This window comes from Mirounga leonina, unplaced genomic scaffold, assembly GCF_011800145.1.
Source record: "Mirounga leonina isolate KUSES-001 unplaced genomic scaffold, KU_Mleo_1.0 Mir_91, whole genome shotgun sequence".
Lineage (NCBI taxonomy): Eukaryota > Metazoa > Chordata > Mammalia > Carnivora > Phocidae > Mirounga > Mirounga leonina.
In genome coordinates this window covers 41,902,931-41,925,742 of record NW_023270839.1, presented here as the reverse complement: position 1 = coordinate 41,925,742, position 22,812 = coordinate 41,902,931, and the positions used below count along the sequence as shown (strand labels likewise).

Below are 22,812 nucleotides of genomic sequence, written 5' to 3'. Positions count from 1 at the left end.
TTTCAGGGGCTCTAACAGACTTCCTTAAGTCAGGGACCCGAGGTCAAGGACTGGTGATCTCGTCCATCCCCTCCGTTTTGCAGATGAAGACACTCAAAGCTGGCAGGGAATGGGGAGCTACTGACAGGGGAAGGGAAGTGTGGCAGCTTCCCTGCTAAAGCCCAGCCTGACCTTAGCTACCAGAGAACCCTGCAGGAAGACTCACTGGGCAGAAGGAATTCTCTGTGGCTTACATGAGCAAGGGTCTACCCAATAATGTTCCTCACCGTATTCTCTATTCAAGAACATAACAATTTGAATAGCAAAGCCAGATCTGAATGTCTCCATCTCAAGCCGTCTGTCTCTGAATTTAGGAGTCTGATTTTTATTTTTTTGCATCCTTCAATTGAATTATTGACATTCTGGGAAAAGGTCTCCATCACCCTTGGTTTTATCATCTTCTCCCTCCTTGCCATGCTCTCGCCAATCCTTTCTGACGGGCAGCAGCTGTCCCCTACTCCACAGAAGCCGAGACATCTCCGCTGCGTTGTCTGAAGCCTGCTGAACATTCTGCCTGCCATCTCCACAGGGCTTCCACAGCCTGGAAACTTTTTTAAGTTTCTGAGTCCTACTTCACAGAGCTGGGGTGGTGCTGACATAGGTCTTTCCTGCGATTTACACCAGGGTGATTTAAAAGTGGGTTCTTTAACAATGGACTCATTTTATTAGGAGAAGAAAGAGTGTGTGTGGGGTGTCAGCATGTTGGATGTTCTTGGCCACCTGCGTGGCTGGATTTCCTTTGTTGGGTTTAATGCTGACTCCCGATTTATGCAATAGCTCTCAAAGGACTGAAGGATGAAGGGTTTGCCTATATTTGAATGGGAGTCCACTAATGAAAAAAGGGGTGGGTGGGTGTGTTGCTTTCATTTCAGGTCCAAGTTTTCAGACTTGGACTAGGGTTTCTTCTCTAAGAAGAAAGGGTTTCTCCTATAAGAAGTGGAAATTTTTAACAGATCACCCAGCTGGTGGTGAACATGTTGCCTATCTGAACTCCCCCTTTGTGGGTCTGGGACTCCACCAGGCCAATGTCAAAAGGATTTCTGTTCCAAAAGGCACTAGAGGTCTCACACTGCTCTGAAAGTCTGGAGCCTTTATACACTCATGCTTTGCCCAGCCTGTTTCCTTTGCCTGGAATGTCCCCTTGAAAACTCTCTACTAAAATTCAGTCCAGGGGCGCCTGGGTGGCTCAGATGGTTAAGCGTCTGCCTTCGGCTCAGGTCATGATCCCAGGGTCCTGGGATCGAGTCCCACATCGGGCTCCTGACTCAGTGGGGAGTCTGCTTCTCCCTCTCCCTCTGCCTCTCCCACTGCTCATGCTCTCTCTCTCTCTCTCTCTGTATCTCTGTGTCTCAAATGAATAAATAAAATCTTTAAAAAAAAAAAAAAAAAGATAAAATTCAGTCCATCCTCCAAAGACCCTTTTCAAATGCTACCTTCTCCAGGTAGCTTTTTCCATTTCCCCCAGTGAATCCCCACAGAACTCTGTAGTTCTGAGTTACTTTATTTTAGCAATTTGCATACTTGCTGTATTCTCTGCAGGACTGTATGAATGTGGCTTATTCTTCCTTGTATCTTCTGTTGAGTCTAGCACAGGACTTTGTACATCACGGTCTATAAATATCTGCTGAACTGAATTGTTTATCTGGTTCTGAGATTTCCCAAGATGATGTGGATGCTACTGATGAGATTTCTGAATGAGTTCTTTATGTAGCTTAATGGCTACATGCCAGAAACATGTATCAGTTCACATGAACCCTGGACTCCCCAAAATGTGAGCGTTAAGGGAATTTCTTGGTCCAGCTTTAAAATACTTCCACTTAGAACACAAAAACTGATAACCATCTCAGGAACAACCACACAAGGTAGAATCAAACAACTAAACACCTAGATGAGTCCTAACACTGGGATTTTAGTGACTTCAAGAATCTAAACTTGAGTTTTACATTTCATCTTTAAGACTGACATGGTCAAAAATCACAAAGATGATGGTTTTAAGACTGGGCTATTCTGGATATAAGGTAACCACACCAGAAAAAAGACAAAAACTGCTTGCATGCCCACTGTGCGCATGGCCCACCCCTCCCTGCAGTCTGATTTACTTAGGCAGGGCTTGCTGTGTTCACCGGTGGTCACAGCCACACCAGAGTTCCCTGGTGATGAATCTGTAACTCTCAGTGTTTCCACCCAGGTCCATTTCTGATTTCCTTCCTTTGGTTTGGACAGTCCTGTAGGCCTCACAGTCGACGCGGCCCGGGCTGTGCAGACCACCACATCAGTGCCCTGCTGGCTGGTGCTATGGTGCTAGGGAGATAAACTGCTCTTTTTTGTGAAAGGCAGGCCCTCATGCACAGTGACAAATGTCCTCTCCAGTTCATGCATTCCAGAGGATGTTCTCAGCTTCCAGATGGGAGTACCATCAAATAGGTTGTAGGCGGAGAGGGAAAAGGAAAAATTAAAGCCATTAATAGGCAGGAAGAAATAAAGAAGCTGGTTCCTTAAGACTGGGCTCCTTGGACGTGACTCAGGTTCCTCAAGCCAGGTACAACCTACTTTCTTTCCCATCCCCTATTTGGCTCAATACTGTGGTCAGAGGCAGGCAGGGCCCTACCCTCTTGACCCCAGGAGCCTCACACACGTTCCAGGTTCTCTGCCTCCTCACGGAGCCCCTTCTAAGCCAGGGTGCCTCATTAGGTACAGCCAGCGCTGTACCTAAGGGGATATGTTCATTTAAATCCAACTGCGAGCAGTACTAAAAATGTTAAATTAACTATACGATGGTGCTTCCTGTGACTGAATTTTTCACTGTACTTTACTGATTTATTGATATTTATTAATTAAAAATGTGGGACAGCACATACCAGGGTGTACAGCTATAAAGAGAGATATCGAACTATGTATCGCTTGTCTCCCCACCGCCACCCCCCCCCCCCAGCCTTATATACACTTCCTTCTCAGGCACTGAAAGTGCTCACCCTTTAGCCTTGTCTTTATGCCTTACCACCCCGGAGTTGTGTTCCTTACTAAGACATACATCCATATGCATTTATGGGTGTATGTGCGTTCCGCAGTGTTTTATTTATACGTGGCCAACTCATTGCAGCACTGAAACATGCATTTACAAACAGGTATCTGTTTTATGAAACCCTATTGCTTTGTTTTAATAGCTGAGCTATCCAGCCATAGCATAATAATGTACAAGGTAAATGGGTTTCCATCTCTAGAACCTGTTCCAAGTTTTCTCAAATGTGACTAACTGCAAGAATTTCCCAACCATCAAAGAGACGCCACTGCCAAAAGACCAGTTTATTCCAGACATGAAACCTGCACAGTTATAAATTGCAGAGGTTTTTAGGGGTGAACTTTAACTTGAAACTACCCTGAAAATGGAGATTTGCTCCAGGGGTAACGCGAGGGAGAAAGCTACCTTCCTGGAAAGCACTCATGATGCAAAAGGGAAACATCCTGTTATTTTATACTCCGGGATGAAATCTGTATTGTACAGAAGAAGTTTGGGTACTTAGGGTGTTTATTAGGATGGTGTACAACAGATGAACACCTCTGAGCTGGTACCTGTAAAATGCTTATTGTTTAAAGTGGTGAAAGAAAATTGGTCGGGATGTGCTCTGAGTGCAATAATCTAAAGACAGAGAATGGTATATACACAAAACATGAAAAGAACAGACTATAATTATTATTTACTAATGCTCGATCCTGGCATTCTTCTAACAGCTTGTGCATTGTCAAATCAACAATCTGCACTAAATAAATGACCATTTGGGAATTGCTAGGGATCGTCTCTGTTCCTCTCCCTGCTCGACTAAAAACTGTCATTTGCAATCAAAGAAAGCAGCCTTGGAGCTGAGAACACAGCACCCGCAGCCTTATAGTTGTCTCTTTCTGAGGAAAGACCAAAGATTCACATTAACTTGATCTTTTGCAGCCAATCTAATTTCATTCTGCATGAGTCCAAGAGAGGACTCCACGTCACGTTCAGAATCTCCTGCAGGACTGTGCTAAAAACTTAAAATGCTGACTCACTTTTCTGTTACCAATCCTCTGGATTCTGAGAGGCTGTAACAGCAAATGAGGACAAGGAGTAACCCAGATTAACTTGTGACCCTTGAGTGTGAGGCGAAGGAAGAGAGTTCTGGCTTAAGTTTCAAAACGATGGTGGGTTTTTAAAAAGTAAAAACTACTATCTGAGCTTCAAAAACACCTACCCAAATGGAGTAAGTAATTCGGCCTCTCTAGAGCCTGTGGATGTTTTAAATGCCATTCTGGTTCTTTTAACAGAATGTTAAGCACAGATAGATGACTAGAGAATGCTCATGTAACTAAAAAAATGTACTTACCATCAGGTCCTCAGGTGCTGGTCTTTCTTTTGGTTGTTTTCGCATGCTGTAAGAGGAAGAAAAGCTCATCATTACCTAGATCACTTATGGATTTGTGCTATACTTTCCACTATGGACTATTTTCCCTGGAATCGGAATGATTTCAAATTCATCATGTTCAGTTCTTGGCCAAAGTATCAGCATATATTCCCTTTCTTTTATTTGGGCCTTTAATTAATCAGATTTGGGGGGAATCTCATGAATCAGAAACACAATTGGGGGGGTTGTTATTCTCGCACTACAGATGAAGAATGAATTTAAATTTACCTAATTCCATTTTTGAAATAAATGTGGGAGAAAAAAAAAGGAGCAATATTTCTTCCTGACTCAGTTTTCAATTTATTTCAAACTTAAATCTAGGGAACAATAGACTTCTTTTTTGGTAACTGGGATAAGGTAATAATAAGAAAAGAAACATGACTATCAGGTCAAATAAGAAAACATTTTATTCCTTCATTACGACTCTGAATAACAAGTAATACATAAAAGAGGTTAGGAATCTAGATAATGCTACAAAATTACAAATGGGCTGTTACATTAGCTCAACTTTTATTTATTCTGGCTATGATGCAAGTTGATATTCATTAAACAGCTGGGGAGGAGTTAAGTTTGTTTAAGCTGCTTAAAGACTCATATTCCTCATACAAAATATTTCTTGTCTTACATGCAATAAGTATCATCAGTAGCTGTATCATGTACAAAGCTACATGATGAAGCACTCACATGGGGGACTGATGTGACTATGAGTAGCTACCTATTTGGTGGCCGTATCTATACGAAACTCAAGAGTGTCTATGGGATGAAGTCATGAAAAGAGACTGCTTCTTCTGTTACTTCAAAATCACACAGATGCTTTTTCTTTATACAAGGCAACCTCTAACAAGCACGAGGAAAACCCGTCATATGATCCCTGCATTTGCTGACAGTATTTTTTTTTTTTTAAGTAGAGACTTAATGATCATTTGGTAAATAAGAACCATAGTTATGAACCATTAATGACATCGAGGACATTTGCCTTCCCTATAAATAACCATATGCACCTCTCAAATACTGCATCCATTAGCAAGTAATTCAAGCTGTCTTGCCAGTGGAGTTGGTAACAGTCCTAATCTGACATTCCAAAGTAGCTGTATCTCTTGGGAAAACAAGGCTATTACCCACTATCATTTCTGTTTCGGCTTGACATCTGTGGAAATTTCAACACAGGTTATCCCTCCCCCTGTCTCCATAAAACTTTTACATAGCAGCTGATTAATTTTTTGGACAGAAGGAAGGCAAGGCCTTATCTGTTTTTCCCTGTCTGCCCAGAACCTGCCCCACCTCCAAGTGGGTCTCAGGCCACACAGTGAGCTGCAAAGCCATCCCGTCACAAATCCCACAGCGTCAGGCGGGTGATGCCCAAACCAGTGTTCCGGGCAGCTTAGGAATGGCACCATTTATTTTTCAATTTCTGCATTTCAAAATGGGGCATTCCCATGATGTGCTTCTGAGTGTTTCTAGGAATTCCATGTAAAGGAAATTAAGAGAGATTAATACGAATTTCTGGATAATGGCTCTATATTGTTGATGAGCTCAGGATTCCAGTGTTCAACCGATATATATATGGTTTTTCCAACATGGCATGCTTTGGAAATAAAATGTCTGCAGGGTAAAAATAGTTTTTAAAAGCTACAGAATATTATATAAGTATTTAAAATAAATAGAAACAGTGTTAATAAAATTTTTAAAGTCAAGGGGAAAAAAATCTCTTCCTCACATATTTTTCCATGGAGTATAAACCATATGAGACATTTTTATTAAGAGGTAACATATTACACTTAGTCAAAAAGGTGATAAAGCTTGACATTTATATTAAGGAATATTTCTTGGCTTCACTTTAGTGCAATCATCAGATGGATCATGGTGGGGAGGGGAAGGGGACAGTGCACAACCAGTTTGGTTTAGCAAGGACTCCCGATTGCACCATTTCAAGGCACCACAGGAACGAAGGGTTCATTTTCCACCACTGAATGTGACTCTAAAGGGGTGATGAAATGGAATTTGGTGGATGAGGGGAAGGAATGTAGAGGTGGTTATAAGAAAGTTCCAGAATGTCCAGAACAGTTTCTGGCTAGTTCTGTCTCCTGCTTTGTGGTGATCATTGCTAGGCTCCCAATTTCCTTCTCTCTCCCCGTCTCCTTCTCTATGCTAGGGCGAGGGAGAGGGCAGGAGGGCAGTGGAGCAATGAGGCCGTCCATGGCCACCTGGGTGCTGCTGGGTGGGGAAGAGGCAGGTGGATGATGTGAAAGGGGGAACCTCGTTCTACTGAGGGGGAAAAGGCAGAGGGCTGGCAAAGAAAAATGCCTGTTTCCTCAGGTGTAAAATGACCCGGGGTTGCCTGGAGGCTATGAGGGCCCATTTGGTCTGAATCCTGTGCTTCTTCCCAGTTCTTTAATGGTTCAAGTGGGCCTAATGGAACCCTGTTTTCATAGCCTTTCAAACATCAAAATTCACTGAAATGGACACCAGTATTGTGTTTAACATATAACCAAAGATAAAAGTTATTTACTGAAAACCCAATGGATTAATAAACTATGCTGCTTCCACTAAGTGACAGACAGTTTTATGGGTAACTGGAGGTTACATTAATAAAAATAAGCTTCATATGTCTGTTCAATAGGGGCTATAAAACTGTGTATTTCTTAAAAAAAAAATTTGATAGCAACAGTATCTGTGCTCGAAGAAGTAGCCCGATTCTCAGCAGTTTATTAAAACAGGAAAAAAGCCTCTAAAGTACATTTACGACCCTTTGTGTAAATAACGTTTACATAATTTAAACAATTTCTTCAGATTTGCTGCCCCATCTGCCCAAGGCCCCGAAGTCCCTCCCGTCTCCAAGAGGAAGCAGGGAGAGCCATAAGGTCTCACGGAGCCGCAGAGTTAATGGCATGTATCATTTACATTGAGGGCATGGCATGTTTGCAAACGGGCTCACCACTGAGTGATGAAATGTACAAATGGCTCGGAGAACTCTCCAACCGGAAGGACGGGCGAATCCTGGGATGGAGGAAAAACAAGTCACCAAAAGTCACAGCAATTCCTTTTCTTCCTTTATATGCACCCCCCCCCCACCGTCCCCCAAGGAGCAGGATAAAGATGAATCTATAGCAAGGATTCACCACCATGTGGAAAGGAAAATAAGGCCTCATCCAATTAAAAAGGCTGTCTACACCCTCTCCCACATGTTTACGTAAAAATGCCAAATTTAAAGCCACACACATTTTACAATGGTGAGAAACACGAGAGCCAAGAGGGAGGGGAGGTGAAAACAGGACAATGATAGCCACAGGGTAGGAAAGAAGGTACGAAAGTGTAAATGAGAAATTAATGATTATTTAAGTAACACACAAATGGTCTTGTAATTAACAAAGAGCTGTGAAATTATTCTTGTGTTGACCTTTGTTTCTTTTACTGGATTTGCTATTTATTTACATTTGTTTGTATATTCAACTGCTCTTAACTGCTTGCTGAATCATTTGGGTCAGGTTCGTTTTGTTTTTGTTTTTTATTTTAATAGAAAGGCTTTTATGGGGGAAGCTGTTTCCTGAAAAGGAAGTTTAGCCTGTTTGCCAGTCTGGGCAAACTTGTCATGTGAGAGGCAGTGAATTAAGGACACAATGAAAAACTCCCACCTTGACCACCAAACAGAACTGGGGTGGAGGTGGGAGCCACTTAAAAGAGCAGGAAACAACACGGCCACAAATGACAACCACTGAGTAACACAGGGAGCAAACCCCATTACCATTTGCAAAGGAAGGCTTTAAGAATTTAGGAGTTTTTCCAAGAATGACAGAGAGCGCCACTGTGTTTATAGTGTAGCGGCTCAGGATGTAATGAAATTACACTGCAGAGTACTTTAACAGTCATCTCATTAGACCTCCAGTTGGAACAAGACAGCCACATAACGTAGGCAGCTGCAAATGACTCCATTCCCATCTATTCTCATTTGCTATTAAAAATACCTTTCGGCGGCTTTTTTCCTCTCTGACATCCCTACACAAAGTGCCCTGCAAAGTATGATACATGCACCTATTTAAATTAACAAAGGAATGACTTATTTTAATCTCACTGTGCTTTGGAGTGCTTTGGCCATTTGGATGAGCAATATATCATTACATACAACCTTCCAGCGCTGCAGGCAAGAAACTCAGAGCATGCAGCATTTGGTGGGAGCCAAACAATTTCTCTAGCACACAACTGTGTCAAATGCATGCATGTATTCATTATTGAGAACGAGAGGAAATAGCTTTGATGTAGTGGAAAAAAGAAGATGATAAAAGCACCTCTGCAATATGCGTGTCATTATCAATGGTGGCAGATAGATACAATTGCACAGCCTCCTATGTGATTAGTAAATATACATATAATTGCTGTGGCCAATTATCAGAAAAATGAGATCGGTAATTACAAGACAGAAAATTAACTAGAACTCTTATTAAGGCTTTGTTTCCAATTCAAACAATTGGAAACTGCTGGAAAATACAATTAAATCAAAAGGAACTGAGGTGGTCAAAGCAGCCAAAAAAAAAAAAAAAAAAATCCCAAAGAGGTTAAAAGAAACTGAATGTGAACAAAATGATCCTTAGACTTTGCCTATCTGCCTCTTTGAATTTACTCTATTCATCTAGAGCAGGAGAAGGTTAGTAATCATGAACTTAAAATTCTCATCAGTAGAGAAAGGCTTCCAAGAAGAAAGGAAAACAAAGGAAAATGGGAGTGAAATAAAATCTTGCCAAGTTCAAAGGATTACATGCAGGCATTACACAGAGAGGACATGAAAAACAGGGGGCTGATGAAACCGTCCACTCAGAAGAAACAGGCATGCGATAATATGACGAGTCCTCGATAAAGGTACTATAAAATGGTCACAGAAGTCCCATTGGTTTGAAGAGCAAAAATAAAACATGATATCAATTTCAGCCCGGCCTGTTTTAGGAAAGCCATATATATATCACTGTGCCTGCAAGATTCTACAAGGCCCAGTTAAAAAAAAATGACATTTCACTGTCTCAGAAACTATTAGTAAAAAAATGGTTCAAAGTCTGAGGTGCCAAAACTATGGACTCTGATCAAGTAGTTAGTCCTCCAAGTTATCATTTCCGAAATTCTTTTGGAGGCTCTAGTACTGGAAGTGTCTGAGTAGTAGTTGATTTAAAATGCAACGTTTAGGAAGATAAAAGCCTACTGCCTTAATGTGGCTGAATATTTACTAAGATGGTTAAAATTCTGGACCGGTTTTCTACAAAGATCCTAGTATAAAACATGATGCTAATGTGGGCCTCATTTCAAAGTATGATACCAAGAGTAAATTAATGAATTATAGACTAGGCAACTTGATGAAGATGTCATTTTAACATGGATGAGAAACAAAACGAGGCAATGTGACATCTTTGCATGGGTAGTTAATTTTATTTAAGACCTGATATTGTAGCCTGTTAAGTTCCTCATAATATAAAACTAAGGAACACTGGGTGGTACCCATGAATAATTTATTTCACTTTGAAAATGCCAGCCCAAGTCGACTTTACAGAACCGCAGAGAGTGGAGTCTCATCTCAGGGGTGCCTGGAAAGAATCACTCATCAGAGATGTGGGGGAAATTCTAATCTTAATGCATAATGCCAGATATTTCTTTTCCTTTTAAAATCCGTGTCTCTTGCATACCTCAAAGGAGAATTTTCTGAGACACAGAAGACTGACTGGTGGGGGGCAAGGGGGAGGTGGTCAGAATGTCACACATAAACATGGGGCGGAGGGGTGAGCAAAGGAGTCCTTCAAGAGCCTCCCATTCCACAAAAGCACGCAGGCTGTTAACACTCCAAAAGAAAACAAATGAAGAGACCTGACGGTGTTCACCACACTGGGAGGATTTTAAAGAATACTTTTCTCATTTTTAAGCAAGTAAAATCAGAAGTTTGTTTAGGAGAGCATTGTAGAACACCTCCGAGAACCTGCCTGTTTCTTGATGGAATTCAAATCTGCGCGAAGGAGGGAGGGAGGCTGAGTGGAGCTGTCCCAGTTTCCCCCGCAGCTCCCAGGGAGGGGGAAGCATCCAGTTACCGCTGGGTTAGAGGGAGCCTGAGGACCGTGTCAAGGGGTTCAGGGATCTAGTAAAGTCCTTGCTGCTACTCATCACAAACGTGTTCTGTGAAACATGGGTTCAGGGAAGATGAACAAATACATTTCAAAAATATAAACACGAGCTGGAGAAGCAGTTACACTAGTAAACTCTCAGGCCTGGCTGAAACCGACTCTCAACTCTTAATAAAAGTCACTCTTTTTAAGACCCTAGGTGCCATACTTCACCTTAAGGGCTTTTTTTGGGGATGCTTTTCTGTTGAGCTTTCTAAGCACAGAGGTATGGAATGAAACAGTGGACACAACCTTAACCAGAAGCCTTAACCTGAGATCCTAGTCCCAAATCAACTTTAGAGTCCTGCTAAAGGGACACAAGCTGGATCTTGTTATCGAGCCGGCAACTGTTACATAAAAACAGCTGCCGTAAACCATTGCAGTAAGCAATTCTGGTCATCAAGGAGGACAGTCTCCAAGTCTCAGAGGTTTCAGTAACTACCTGGTCAGCCCCTTTTGCTAAACAACTGGAACACAAGCACGTGGCATGCTAGACAACAGCGAAGGACAATGGGAAAAAAGTTTGAGTGATGCCTTTGCCTTGTGAATAATGAACAGTTCAGGAAGGTCAACCCATTACAACTGAAACTGTTTAATTATTAATTATGCACAATCTATGAGCAAAAGGACAAGTTCAGAATGTTTAATGTATGCTAACTTCAACTGGACTCTCTCTGGGTATTTTGTTATTAGCACTTGTCAGCAAGGTACTCAGGCATAAAAAAAGGCAAGCAGCAGAAAATCTGAGAGCGTGTGTGTGTGTGTGTGTACCTACACACTCAAAGAGCAGGGGAGGGGAGGAGGGAGAAGGAAGGCTGATTCCAATCACTGCTGTTGCTAGTTCACTTGCAGACTAACTACGCCAATAAACACACTTTGTGACCTTGAGAGCAGGCAGATAGGCTGGGTACTCCAGATACAGAAAATATAGATGAGGCAAACGCTTTTGAAATCAGTTACTTAAAAGAGAGATCATTATTTCAAAGGCTTAGTTTTTTTGTTTTAAACTATGATGTTTCTTGGCTTTGGAAAGACCCAGGACAATGTTTGTGCATGTACGTGCACCCACATGTGCAGCACATGCATGAGTGCATGGAAAATGGGTAGAATCTGAATTCAGCGGATTATATCAATGTCAATTTCCTGGTTGTGATATTGTACTATACTTATAAGCTATTAACACTGGGGGAAACTGGGTGAAGGGTAAACAGGCTCTCTCCATAGTAATATTATTTTTAAATTATTATTATTGGTTTTTTTTTTTTTAGAGAGGGAGAGGGGAGGGGGAGAGGGAGAGGGAGAGAGAGAATCTTAAGCAAGCTGCATGCCCAGTGTGGAGCTTGATGCGGGGCTCGATCTCATGACCCTGAGATCCTTATCTGAGCCACAATCAAGAGTCAGATGTTTAACCAACTGAGCCATACAGGCGCCCCTCTCCATATTATTTCTTACAACTGCATATGAATCTCAAATGATGTTGAAATAGGAAGTTTAAAAAGAAAAAGGTAAGGAACTATTTTAAAAAACTCTGATGAGGTCCAGATTCTTGGCGAGCTTAGCTTTGTGTAAGGGGAAATGCTCATATAACTACTCGATAGAATAAAGTTAAGGGAACTTTGTCTGAAAAAATATACCTGCGTATTTAACGTTTGCCTTTAATTCCTAATTACAGATAATAACAAAACCTGACAAGGATATGGTAGTTAATTCAAACATTGATAGGGCATAGACATAAAGTGCTATATAATAAAGATGATAGTCATTCATTGCTTATTTACTGGTTTGTTCATTGAGTAATTTTCTTGACCACCTACCATGCCAAAGGCTCTGAGCCTGGCATTGTGGGATGATTAATAATTAATCCATAACCTTAAAGAATTTGTGTACTATTCAGGGGGACAAGATGTGTACCACTAATAAACAGCCCTGCAAGATGGAGGAAATGGCCAAGTAAGAGCTGGGCATTCGGGCTGTATTGGGGGGCACCACGTTTGGCTGGTACACATGAGTTCATAAAGGAGTGACAGAGAACAGAGTATGAGTCTGGAGGGCTGTAAGAGACCTCCTTTGCCTTCCTACCTTCTTCCTTCCTCACTTCCAGAGAGCACCTTGGGAGGGGGATGGGAAGGTACCTTGAACATTTTCATCTATGTCCTGTTCCCTTCTCTTTGTACAAAACAGAAATTCCTTCAAACCAAGATTTTATACTTACTAGCAATGAAAGAAGGAAGACAGAAGAAGGGCAACTTCTCAAAAATCTCTAGGTGTTGGCCACACTGGCGAATTCTAAAAGTCAGTTGTGATGTGATTAGATTAAACCAGCCTGGCAAGTTAAAAAGAATATGGCAAGCCTTCTAACATTTTTTAATAGCTTATTTCCAGATTTCATGGTGTCAAGCCATCAAGTCAACAGGTAGTTAAAATCAGAGAATCACCTAGAGTCTGATCAGTATCGAGTTAATGCGCTAACATTTTAAAAATAAAATTTCTAATTCGAGTCTGATGTTCCTTTGGCTTGGCCCAAGGATTTTGGTTCCCACACACTGGGATTCACACTAATTGCCACAGCTCTTTTAGACTGCTCCACTTTTGTCCACAGTGTTGGGATCAAAGGTCGTTTGTAATTCCAGTGGCTTCATGTCAGGCAGAACAGCATTTTGCCTTGTTAGACCCCAAACTGGTTTTTGATTCTCCACTGTTCACTACCTTAAAATAGCACTTTTGTGAGACAACTGCAGAATCCATAGGACAAATCTCCTCTTGACTGAGGAGGAAACCTGGTTAGTTGGGGAAAAAAAAGGAAAAATACACACACACACACACACACAAACTGTACCCTCCCCTTTAAAGATCTCCACAGAGGGGCGCCTGGGTGGCTCAGTCATTAAGCGTCTGCCTTTGGCTCAGGTCATGGTCCAAGGGTCCTGGGATCGAGCCCCACATCGGGATCCCTGTTCTGCGGGAAGCCTGCTTCTTCCTCTCTCACTCCCTCTGCTTGTGTTCCCTCTCTCGATGTGTCTCTCTCTGTCAAATAAATAAATCTTAAAAAAAAAATAAAGATCTCCACAGAAACTAATCTACAAACCAAAAATCTATCTGTCCAAAGTGCAATCCAATGGTAGATCTTGGGAAATTAGCTCAGTTTTAATATTTTGAAGGTCCTCAGTGTTTCTAACTGTAGGTTGCTGCTCTAACAGACTGTAGTGGGGGTGGGGTGGATGGGGAGAAGGCAGTCACATCTTGTCAGAGAGAGAAAGGTGGGAACTAGATGGACAGGTGCTCCAGGTCAGCCAGAGAATGAGACAACAGCTTAAAATATAAGTGAAACATAATTACACATCAGAGTTGTACAAGTTCAGACAGTGCTTCTTAAATCACTCACTTAAAAATGTGGTTACTCTGTGAGGAAACGATCAGCATTTTGACATTATGTGTATTTTTGATTTCACAATGCAGACAGAACTGACCGAATCTTTGGGGTGTTAGGAGGGACAGTGCTGGGAATGAGGGTGTGAATTTAGGAAGGCTTGCAGATGGACGTCATCAGAACAGAAAGCCTTTGACCCTTCTCAGCTGGAGACCAGAAAGCCCTCCTTTTACTCATCCCACTCCACATCAAGCCCTGAGCAGAGAAAGTGAAAGATGATTCAATTTCCACACTGGGTCACCCCATACTCTGGGTTGCCAGATGTGACAAATTACATGTGTGGGCACTTTGGTTTGAAGTTCTGTCCACTGGGTCTGGGCTGACAGTAGCAGCTCATTTAACTTGTCTCAGAAGGACCTGGAACCAGGGGCAAAAGGCCTGAATTTTTGCCACTTAAACACCCATCTGACCTATAAACCCTTAAATCAAGGGAGAACCAGCTGTTAGCCAAATGAACATCACAACCAGATGGCTTATAAAAAAACACAAAATATAAATGAACAGGTCTAAAGGAATCTGTCTGTAGGTAATTGGGACTGAAGATTTCTATGAAGAGTTTTCCTGTTTTTTTCTCCTAAACATGTAGAAGTTCTTCAGTACTGAGATAAAAAGAAGAGGAAAAAAAACTTTGTCATTAATATCAAAACTAACCCATCATTTAGTCTACAGTTTGTTGGTCACTTAAAAGATTTATATTTACTTAGAGATTTTCTAGACCTATGGCAAAGATCGTGGTGTTTTATTAAATTCCTTGAAAAGAGGTAGAGAACTGGAACGTGGATTAATCTTTGAAACCATATTTACAGTTGCTTTCTCTCTGAAGCTAATGAACACATTTTTCTCTCTCTCTTTTTTTTTTAAAGATTTATTTATTTGAGAGAGCGAGAAAGTACATGAGAGGGGGGAGGGTTAGAGGGAGAAGCAGGCTCCTCGCCGAGCAGGGAGCCTGATGCGGGACTCGATCCAGGGACTCCAGGATCATGACCTGAGCCGAAGGCAGTCGCTCAACCAACTGAGCCACCCAGGCGCCCCATTTTTTTCTCTTTTTATCTATGTCACTTGTTGGTCATAGGCTATAGGTCACCATATCATTTAGAGGTGTCCATATGAACAGTACACACACACACACTTGCATACTAACATCCACATATACCTCCCTTTTTCACGGTGTGGGTAGAACAGCAAAACATGCCTGTCTCATACCAAAGGGATTGCATTTACAAAAGTAAAACCAGTTATTGTCCTCTCTGTAGCCTCCCAATGCATTTCCATTGCTTTTCCATAAAACATTGCTGCAAATAATCAAGCATGACCATTGACATCCACAAGATTGAGTTTTAGGAACCATTAAATGAGCTCACCCTCGTGGGAAGCCTCCTGCTCAGGCTGGTCTAAAGGTAATTATTCAGCAATTCCTACCTGTGGTTTTACCTTGTCCCTATACAGTGTTTGAATTTCATATGCTGGTAAGGTCAATTTTTTTTCCTCAGGAAAAGTCCAGCTACACATGTTTGATCCAGGACTTAAATTATAATGTTAATATACACACTTCACCAGGTTCTATGTGCAGAAGTGCTGATTAAAAGCCATCTTAGATTAAAGGGAGATCATAAACTATATTAAACAAAAACGAAAGAGGAAAAATCTCAGGGAGAATAATAACCCTTAACAGATTCCGAAATGAAAGGAATTACTCCACCTCTTTCCATAGGTAAGGGGTTAACACAGAGATATCTGAACTACATGCACACACCGTTCAAGGGCAAGAACCTGGCAGGTCCGTGTCCTGAAAAATCAACAAGCCATAACACTATCAAGTCAGACTCTGAGAACTCACTGAAATCCAAAGACCACATCGTCACACTGTATGTCCTCCTGATGTTCACTCGACTGTTAGTTAAAATAATTACCGCCATTTGCCACCTGCACTGCAAGCTACGGAGAAGGGGAAAAACAGAACTTCCCGGGGCTGCACAGTGCAGGAGTGCGGGTGGTATTTGCTTACCTATTTTTATAAACAAATTCAGAGGCGATGTGAGCTGTGATTCAAAGGCTGAAAATTATATGTGAAATTGTGCTCTACCTGGTTCCAAGCAATAAACTCGGAGAGAAGGGAATTTAAAGCTGGGTAAAGAAGATCGCGCATCCGTTTAAAATTAGTCAATATGAGAGGAACAAAGAGAGGGAGACAGGGAGGGAAGAAGGGGGAGGAAGTGAAAAAAAAATAGAACTACATACTGTGAAATGAACAAGTTCAGTTAGAATGTTCATCAGGATTTGGAAAATCATAATGCCATCTGCTACTCTGGACCTCAGAACATCAGGGATCTCGTGGGCCCAGACGCTTCCATTTCCAGGAGGAAGGAAGGAACTCATACTCCCTGGAACGTTGCCTCCGTTCTGGAATGGAGGCAACACCCCAGCCGACCGGTTTGGAATCTCTTTTGAGAACATTTGCACTGTTCACATATGCGTTTTCCCTGGTTTAGGGAAAATGAACGGCAGGCAAAATGATTACAGCAACTCGGCAGTGAGGCGGAGCGGTGCCCCAGCCCGAGCTGCTGGGTAGCTGACCCTGGCATCCAGCTTGGGCTCAGGGTGTGTAGGTCCCATCATGGTGGATTAAATGAGCATTGTCCTACGGCTGGATAAGACTTCACAATAGAGCAACACATGTTAAATGACAGCAGCCAAAATTGGCCCCACCAGGCAACTGCCCATTCACAGAACACTATTCATAGGCCTCCACCACCAAGAAATTAATTCATTAATAATACATCAGGCTTCATGGACAATTCAAAGAAAACAACACAAAGCTACTTGTTCAATGACTGCCTAAAGATGCAAAATTTTTCCTGGTTAAAAAAACAAACAAAACCCAAATCTAATTGACTTGCTGAAATCTAAATCATAGTGATGTTTATGCTAATATTTTGGTTAGTAAACAAGAAGAAATGGAGAAGGTCTATCCACTGAATTCACTCAGTGCCACGAGGAAATAATAAAAATACAGATTTTTCTTCAGCATTAGCTAATAAAATCTGAATTTATATAAACTGTGTATTTAAAAAAAATTTTTTTTCCATTTAAATGACTTTGTACATCCTTCAGACTATCAGGAAAAATTTTGCTTTTAACTTGTTTCTTCTGTTACATTTTTTAAACTCACTTTCTTTCTCCTCCCTCCTGACAACTCATAAATATGAATTAAATATAATTATAAATGAACAGAACATTAACTTTTGGATTACTGCTGGGTTTTGGTAGAATGTTAATGTCATTTCTAAAGAAACAGTTATTACCAATAGAAAAAGTAATTACTAAAGGACTCATGGCCTTAATGCTAACCTATTTTCAATCTTCAAACCAGCCAAACTGCATTAATTTAAACATACTGGACTTTTCAAAGAAGGTATTAGATTTCTAAAGGTTGCCTTACATAAAAGAGAAGTATCAGTTTTCAGGGTCCCAATTATATATTCCCAACACTATGGGATACAGGTCTAGTTCACAATATCGCTGGAGGACAAGACTATTGTGTATCCACTTGTATTAACTTACCAAGTTACTAATGCCTCGGTCATTAACTCATACAAGTTACAAGCATCATGGAATTGTGTATCAACACTCATGTACTTGAGTCCTAAGAGTGTTAGCCCCTGCGGTCAGAAGCTCGGGCCTGCACAGGTCGTCAGAGAGCTCAGGCCAGGGAGTCTTGTCTCAGGGTAAACTGCCCACAATTTTGTGTCCCGAAAGGAAAAGGCCAGCCTTTGGATGCTGGGAGCAGGAGAGATGGGCATGTTCTTTTTACTTTTTGCTAACTTCAGAAGCCAGAATTATGGCAAAGTCCCCCAGGCAAAAGAAAAAAAAAAAAGAAAAGATATTATTTCCTCTGGGGTTGGCTAATACCACTTTTTGAATTCCAGGGAGGTTTCTTTAGGCAACCACTTTCACCCCCACTGGCCACCCCCAGAGAGCACCTGCTATGTCCATAGCCCAGTAGCTTCTCACTTAGCCAGCTCCCAGTAACCTGTCTGGGAATGAGTGATTCTGCAAGAATGATTTTTTTTTAAGATGACAGAGGGTTTAAGAGCCAAATCTTTTGTATATATAAATCTTTCTAAAAGGAGCCAAGCTCCTTTCTGCCAATTTAAACAGATATGCAGAATAGAATTCAATTTTTTCTTAAAGACCCGGAGTCATTCTTTTTTTTTTTTTTAAAGATTTTATTTATTTATTTATTAGAGAGCGAGCGAGAGAGAAACAGCATGAGAGAGGAGAGGGTCAGAGGGAGAAGCAGGCTCCCTGCTGAGCGGGGAGCCCGATGCGGGTCTTGATCCCAGGACCCTGGGATCATGACCTGAGCCGAAGGCAGTCGCTTAACCAACTGAGCCACCCAGGTGCCCAGACCCGGAGTCATTCTTAGAGACAGCGAAACTTAACTGTGTTGCAATAGATCTATGCCCTTGGGGCATGTCTGCAATGCTTTCTAAGTTGTTTTCTTTTATAGCTTTTAAAATAATCTCTCCTTTTGATGCCAGAATGTTCAGCTGTCACTTTTTGCTTCCATCAAGGTCAGTCATAGGGTAGTAAGTGGAAAGAGCCATACCCTTTGACTGCCACTCAGTTTCCTCATCTGTAAAATGGAGTGTTAGGGGAAGCAACATGTTTCCTTGGGGAAACATCTTGTAAATCATAGAAGTTAAGCCTAGACTTCTGAATTCCGATAAAGGACCATGTAAATTAGCTAAGTACCTTCTCTTCGTATACTCTCTTACTTTTTTTGGATTTGTTTTTCTGCAATCTTGAAAAAACAAGTAGTAAGTTCTTACAATTATGCATACACTTCATTCAACAAATATTTGTAAGTGACCACTACACGTGAGGTGCAGCAGTATGAAGATAGAAATGAAAAGCCTAGGAACTTAGAGTCTAGTTGATAAACTATGTATAATTGGGTCTGGAACAGGAATTAATAATACAGTTTTTTTTTTTTTTTAAGATTTTATTTATTTATTTGTCAGAGAGAGAGAGCGCACAAGCAGGGGGAGCGGCAGACAGAGGGAGAAGCAGGCTCCCCCTGAGCAGGGAGCCTGATGCAGGGCTTGATCCTCGGACCCTGGTATCATGATCTGAGCCGAAGGCAGACGCTAACCGACTGAGCCACTCAGGCATCCCTAATAATACAGTTTTTGAATGAGGTTTGCGGTATCATCCTATGAACAGAATGCTAATCATCTTCTTCCCGTAAACATGCCTTTCCCTCTGTGTGACCCATGTCAGCGAGGGCCTGACTGCCCAAGCCACGTGCTTCATCTCTGACCCCACCTCTCTGTGCTCCCCTACAGCCAATTACTCGCAAAAGTCAGTTTATTCTATCTCCTAAATACTCTTCAAACATGCTCAGGCTAATTAAAAGCCCTCGTAATCTCCGATCAGAACTATGGCTTCCTAACTGCCCTTCCCAAACATCTTCCACAACCCTGTCAGTGATTTTCCTGAAACAGAAATCTCGTTCTGTTGATCCCATTTAAAACTTTCAGAGCCCTCTCCCCGAAAGTGCCTTCAGGCGCATTGCGTAGAGATCCTCTGAAATGTGGCCCTTGTCTCATCTCTGGATACTTTGCCAAGCACTGCAGCCATGCCGAACTCTGTAGGGGCTTCCGGATCTGAGACTAACTGTTAGTGGCCCTTTGGAGTCCCATTCTCTGTAAAAGACCTCTGGTACATTATCATCTCCTCTATCATCAGCCGTCTTGTCTGTAGTTCCCAGCACCCTGTCCACACTTTTATTAGAGGAGTTATATAGATACAAACATCATTAAAAGCCTTATCATAAATACCTATTTATGTGAGTCGTTAAAATGAGACTCAGTGTGGTCCTCTGAGAGCTCAGTCCAGCAAGTCTCATACCACTTATACTACCTCCAATTTAGTTTAAAGTGATCTGTTTATATCTGACTGTTTACTAGTCCGCCTCGTGGACTAGAGCAGAAACATTTTAATGGCGGCAACTGCATCCCTATCCCCAATACCTAGCTCTGGGATTAATACAGGTTTACAGAATGACTGTTTGGGATATAATCAGTGGTTTTCATACTATAATCTTCGAACTTTAAGAACTTTTATGAGGGTGCCAAGGGTGGGGGTAGGGATAGGGTCGAGGTCTAAGCCTCCCACCCTCTGATGAAATTAAAATGGCTTTAAAGTCCAAAAAAATAAATTTAAAACTTTTGTGTGCCAAAGAAGACCAAGAAAGTGAAATGACAATCCACTGGATGGGAGGAGATATTTAGAGTCTTGTATCCAGAATACCTAAAGAATTGTTACAACTCAATGAGACAAATAATCCAATTTAAAAATGGACAATGGAATTGAACAGACCTTTCTCCAAAGAAGATATTCAAATGGCTAATCAACATATGAATATATGTTGAACATCACTAATTACGAGGGAAATGAGAACCAGAACCACAAGGAGAGACTGCTTCACATCCACCAGGATGACTATAATTAAAAAAAACCCCAGAAAACGCAAGTGCTGGCAAGGGTGTGGAGAAATTTGAACCCTCATGAACTGCTGCTGGGAACAGAACATAGCACAGTTGCCATGAAATACAGTTTGGAAGTTAATCAAAAAATTAAACAGAATTTTCCTGTGACCCAGCAATTCCACTCCCAGGTACATATACGAGAGAGCTGAAAACATATGTCCATGTAAAAACTTGCACATGGATGTTCATAACATCATTATTCGTAATAGCCAAAAAGCAGAAACAGCCCAGTGTTCATCAACTGATAAATAAACAGAATGTGGAATAGCCATACAATGGAACATTACTTGGCCATAAAGAGGAACAAAATACTGACAAACGGCTACAACATGGAAGTACCCTGAAAACATGTTAAATGAAAGAAACCAAACATACAAAAACCAGATAGTATATGGTCCAATTTATATGAAATGTCCACAACAGGGAAATTCACAGGGATAGAAAGCAGATTAATTAGTGGTTGCCAGGGATTGGACGGGACAGAGGAATTATAAGTGACTGCTAACAGGTACTGGGTTTCTTTTTGGAGTGATGGAAATGTTCTGGAACTGAGTTGTGTACTTTAAAGGGTGAATTTTATGTCATGTAAATTATTATTTCAATAAAAAATTTTTCAAAGAAGCAGAGAGAAATGAATTTCTCTAGGCTGGTCTCTGTTCTTAGCTGCTGTGTTATAGAACAGAGGCCCTTTTCTGCTAGATAGCATGGACCTCAGTAGAAGAAAAGACAAACTTAGACCACATTCTGTTTTGTGTAGGACTAGCCCTGCCAGAAAAATCTGTTTTTTAGTTTACTCCAAGGAGCATTTACTGGGCCCCTGCTTGGGCCATTATCTCTACCAGGTGTTGGGACAAATCCCTGTGCTGGATGACTCCATGATCTAGTGGAAGACAAACTCATGAACTAAATTTGATTCCGTATGATAAAAACTGTAATAAAGCTTTTGTAACCAACGCTATGCTGGATGCTGCCTAGCATTGGACAGGAGCGTGGTAGGATGGAAGAGTGGGAAGGTAACAGGGACAGCTTCAAAGAGGAGATGACATTTGAGCTGAGCTTTGGAGGATGCTTAGGGCATGGACCAAGTGAAAAGGTAGAGGAGGTCATTCCAAGCAGGGGGAGGGGCACCACCACATGTGTGAAAGAGTGGGGCAACTCTGAAGGTCACTGGCTGACCCACAGTGAGGCCGAAAAAAATATGGGTGAGAGTCTCAAATGCCGTGCTAAGAAGTTTAGATATTATCACTGGAAGGTTTGAGAGGTTAAGATCTGTATTGTTTTTTTTTTTAATGTATAAATTATTTACTTATTTATTTTTATTATGTTATGTTAATCACCATATATTACATCATTAGTTTTTTTTTTTTTTAAGATTTTATTTATTTATTTGAGAGAATGAGAGAGAGCACATGAGAGGGGGGAGGGTCAGAGGGAGAAGCAGACTCCCTGCCGAGCAGGGAGCCTGATGTGGGACTCGATCCAGGGACTCCAGGATCATGACCTGAGCCGAAGGCAGTCGCTTAACCAACTGAGCCACCCAGGTGCCCTACATCATTAGTTTTTGATGTAGTGTTCCAGGATTCATTGTTTGCGTAAAACACCCAGTGCTCCATTCAATATGTGCCCTCGTTAATACCCATCACCAGGCTAACCCATCCCCCCACTCCCCTCCCCTCTAGAACCCTCAGTTTGTTTCTCAGAGTCCATAGTCTCTCATGGTTCATCTCCCCCTCCAATTTCCCCCCCTTCATTTTTCCCTTCCTACTATCTTCTTTTTTCCTAAAAAGATAATTCCATGGAGATGGAGTGGTAGGAGAAAAAAGACAGAAAAGCTTAGAAGCTTTTTAATAATGTGCTTTCGAAAGCAGACTCTTCCCTCCTTTCCTTCCCTCTTTCCTGGTCCTCAATCTTCTCATCCCCTTCTTCGTGTGTCACCCTCTGCTAGAACAGAGATGTTAGTTGCCTCTTGGTTTGCCCGGTTCATGTCCAAGTGTCTAGCCGTGTGATTAACCTCTACCCTCTTCCGTCAAGTGGGTGCTGGCAATCAAACGCTGTTTTCTTTTAGCACTGGACATGTTTGCCGGCATTTCTAGAAACTATTAGATGAGCCTCATCTAAGTGAAGAGTTCTTGTGAGTTCAGGTGTTTGGTGGGGTGGATGACTGTCCCCATTCATAAGGACTCTTTCTTTTTTCTTAAGTAGGCTCCAAGCCCGGCATGGAGCCCAACGCA

The 22,812-nt window shown here is 41.6% G+C and overlaps 1 protein-coding gene across 4 annotated transcripts in view; it reads right to left on the bottom strand.

The window, feature by feature from the left end:
* MAP2K5 (mitogen-activated protein kinase kinase 5) overlaps window positions 1–22,812 on the bottom strand; it is a 245,900-nt gene that overhangs the window by 32,373 nt on the left and 190,715 nt on the right. For all 4 annotated transcript variants that reach the window (XM_034993805.1, XM_034993806.1, XM_034993808.1 and 1 more), the window contains 2 exons: window positions 7,405–7,466; window positions 4,392–4,437 (listed from right to left, as the gene is read on the bottom strand). In XM_034993805.1, the coding sequence (XP_034849696.1) occupies window positions 4,392–4,437; window positions 7,405–7,466 (108 nt within the window). The remainder of the gene's footprint in view (window positions 1–4,391; window positions 4,438–7,404; window positions 7,467–22,812) is intronic.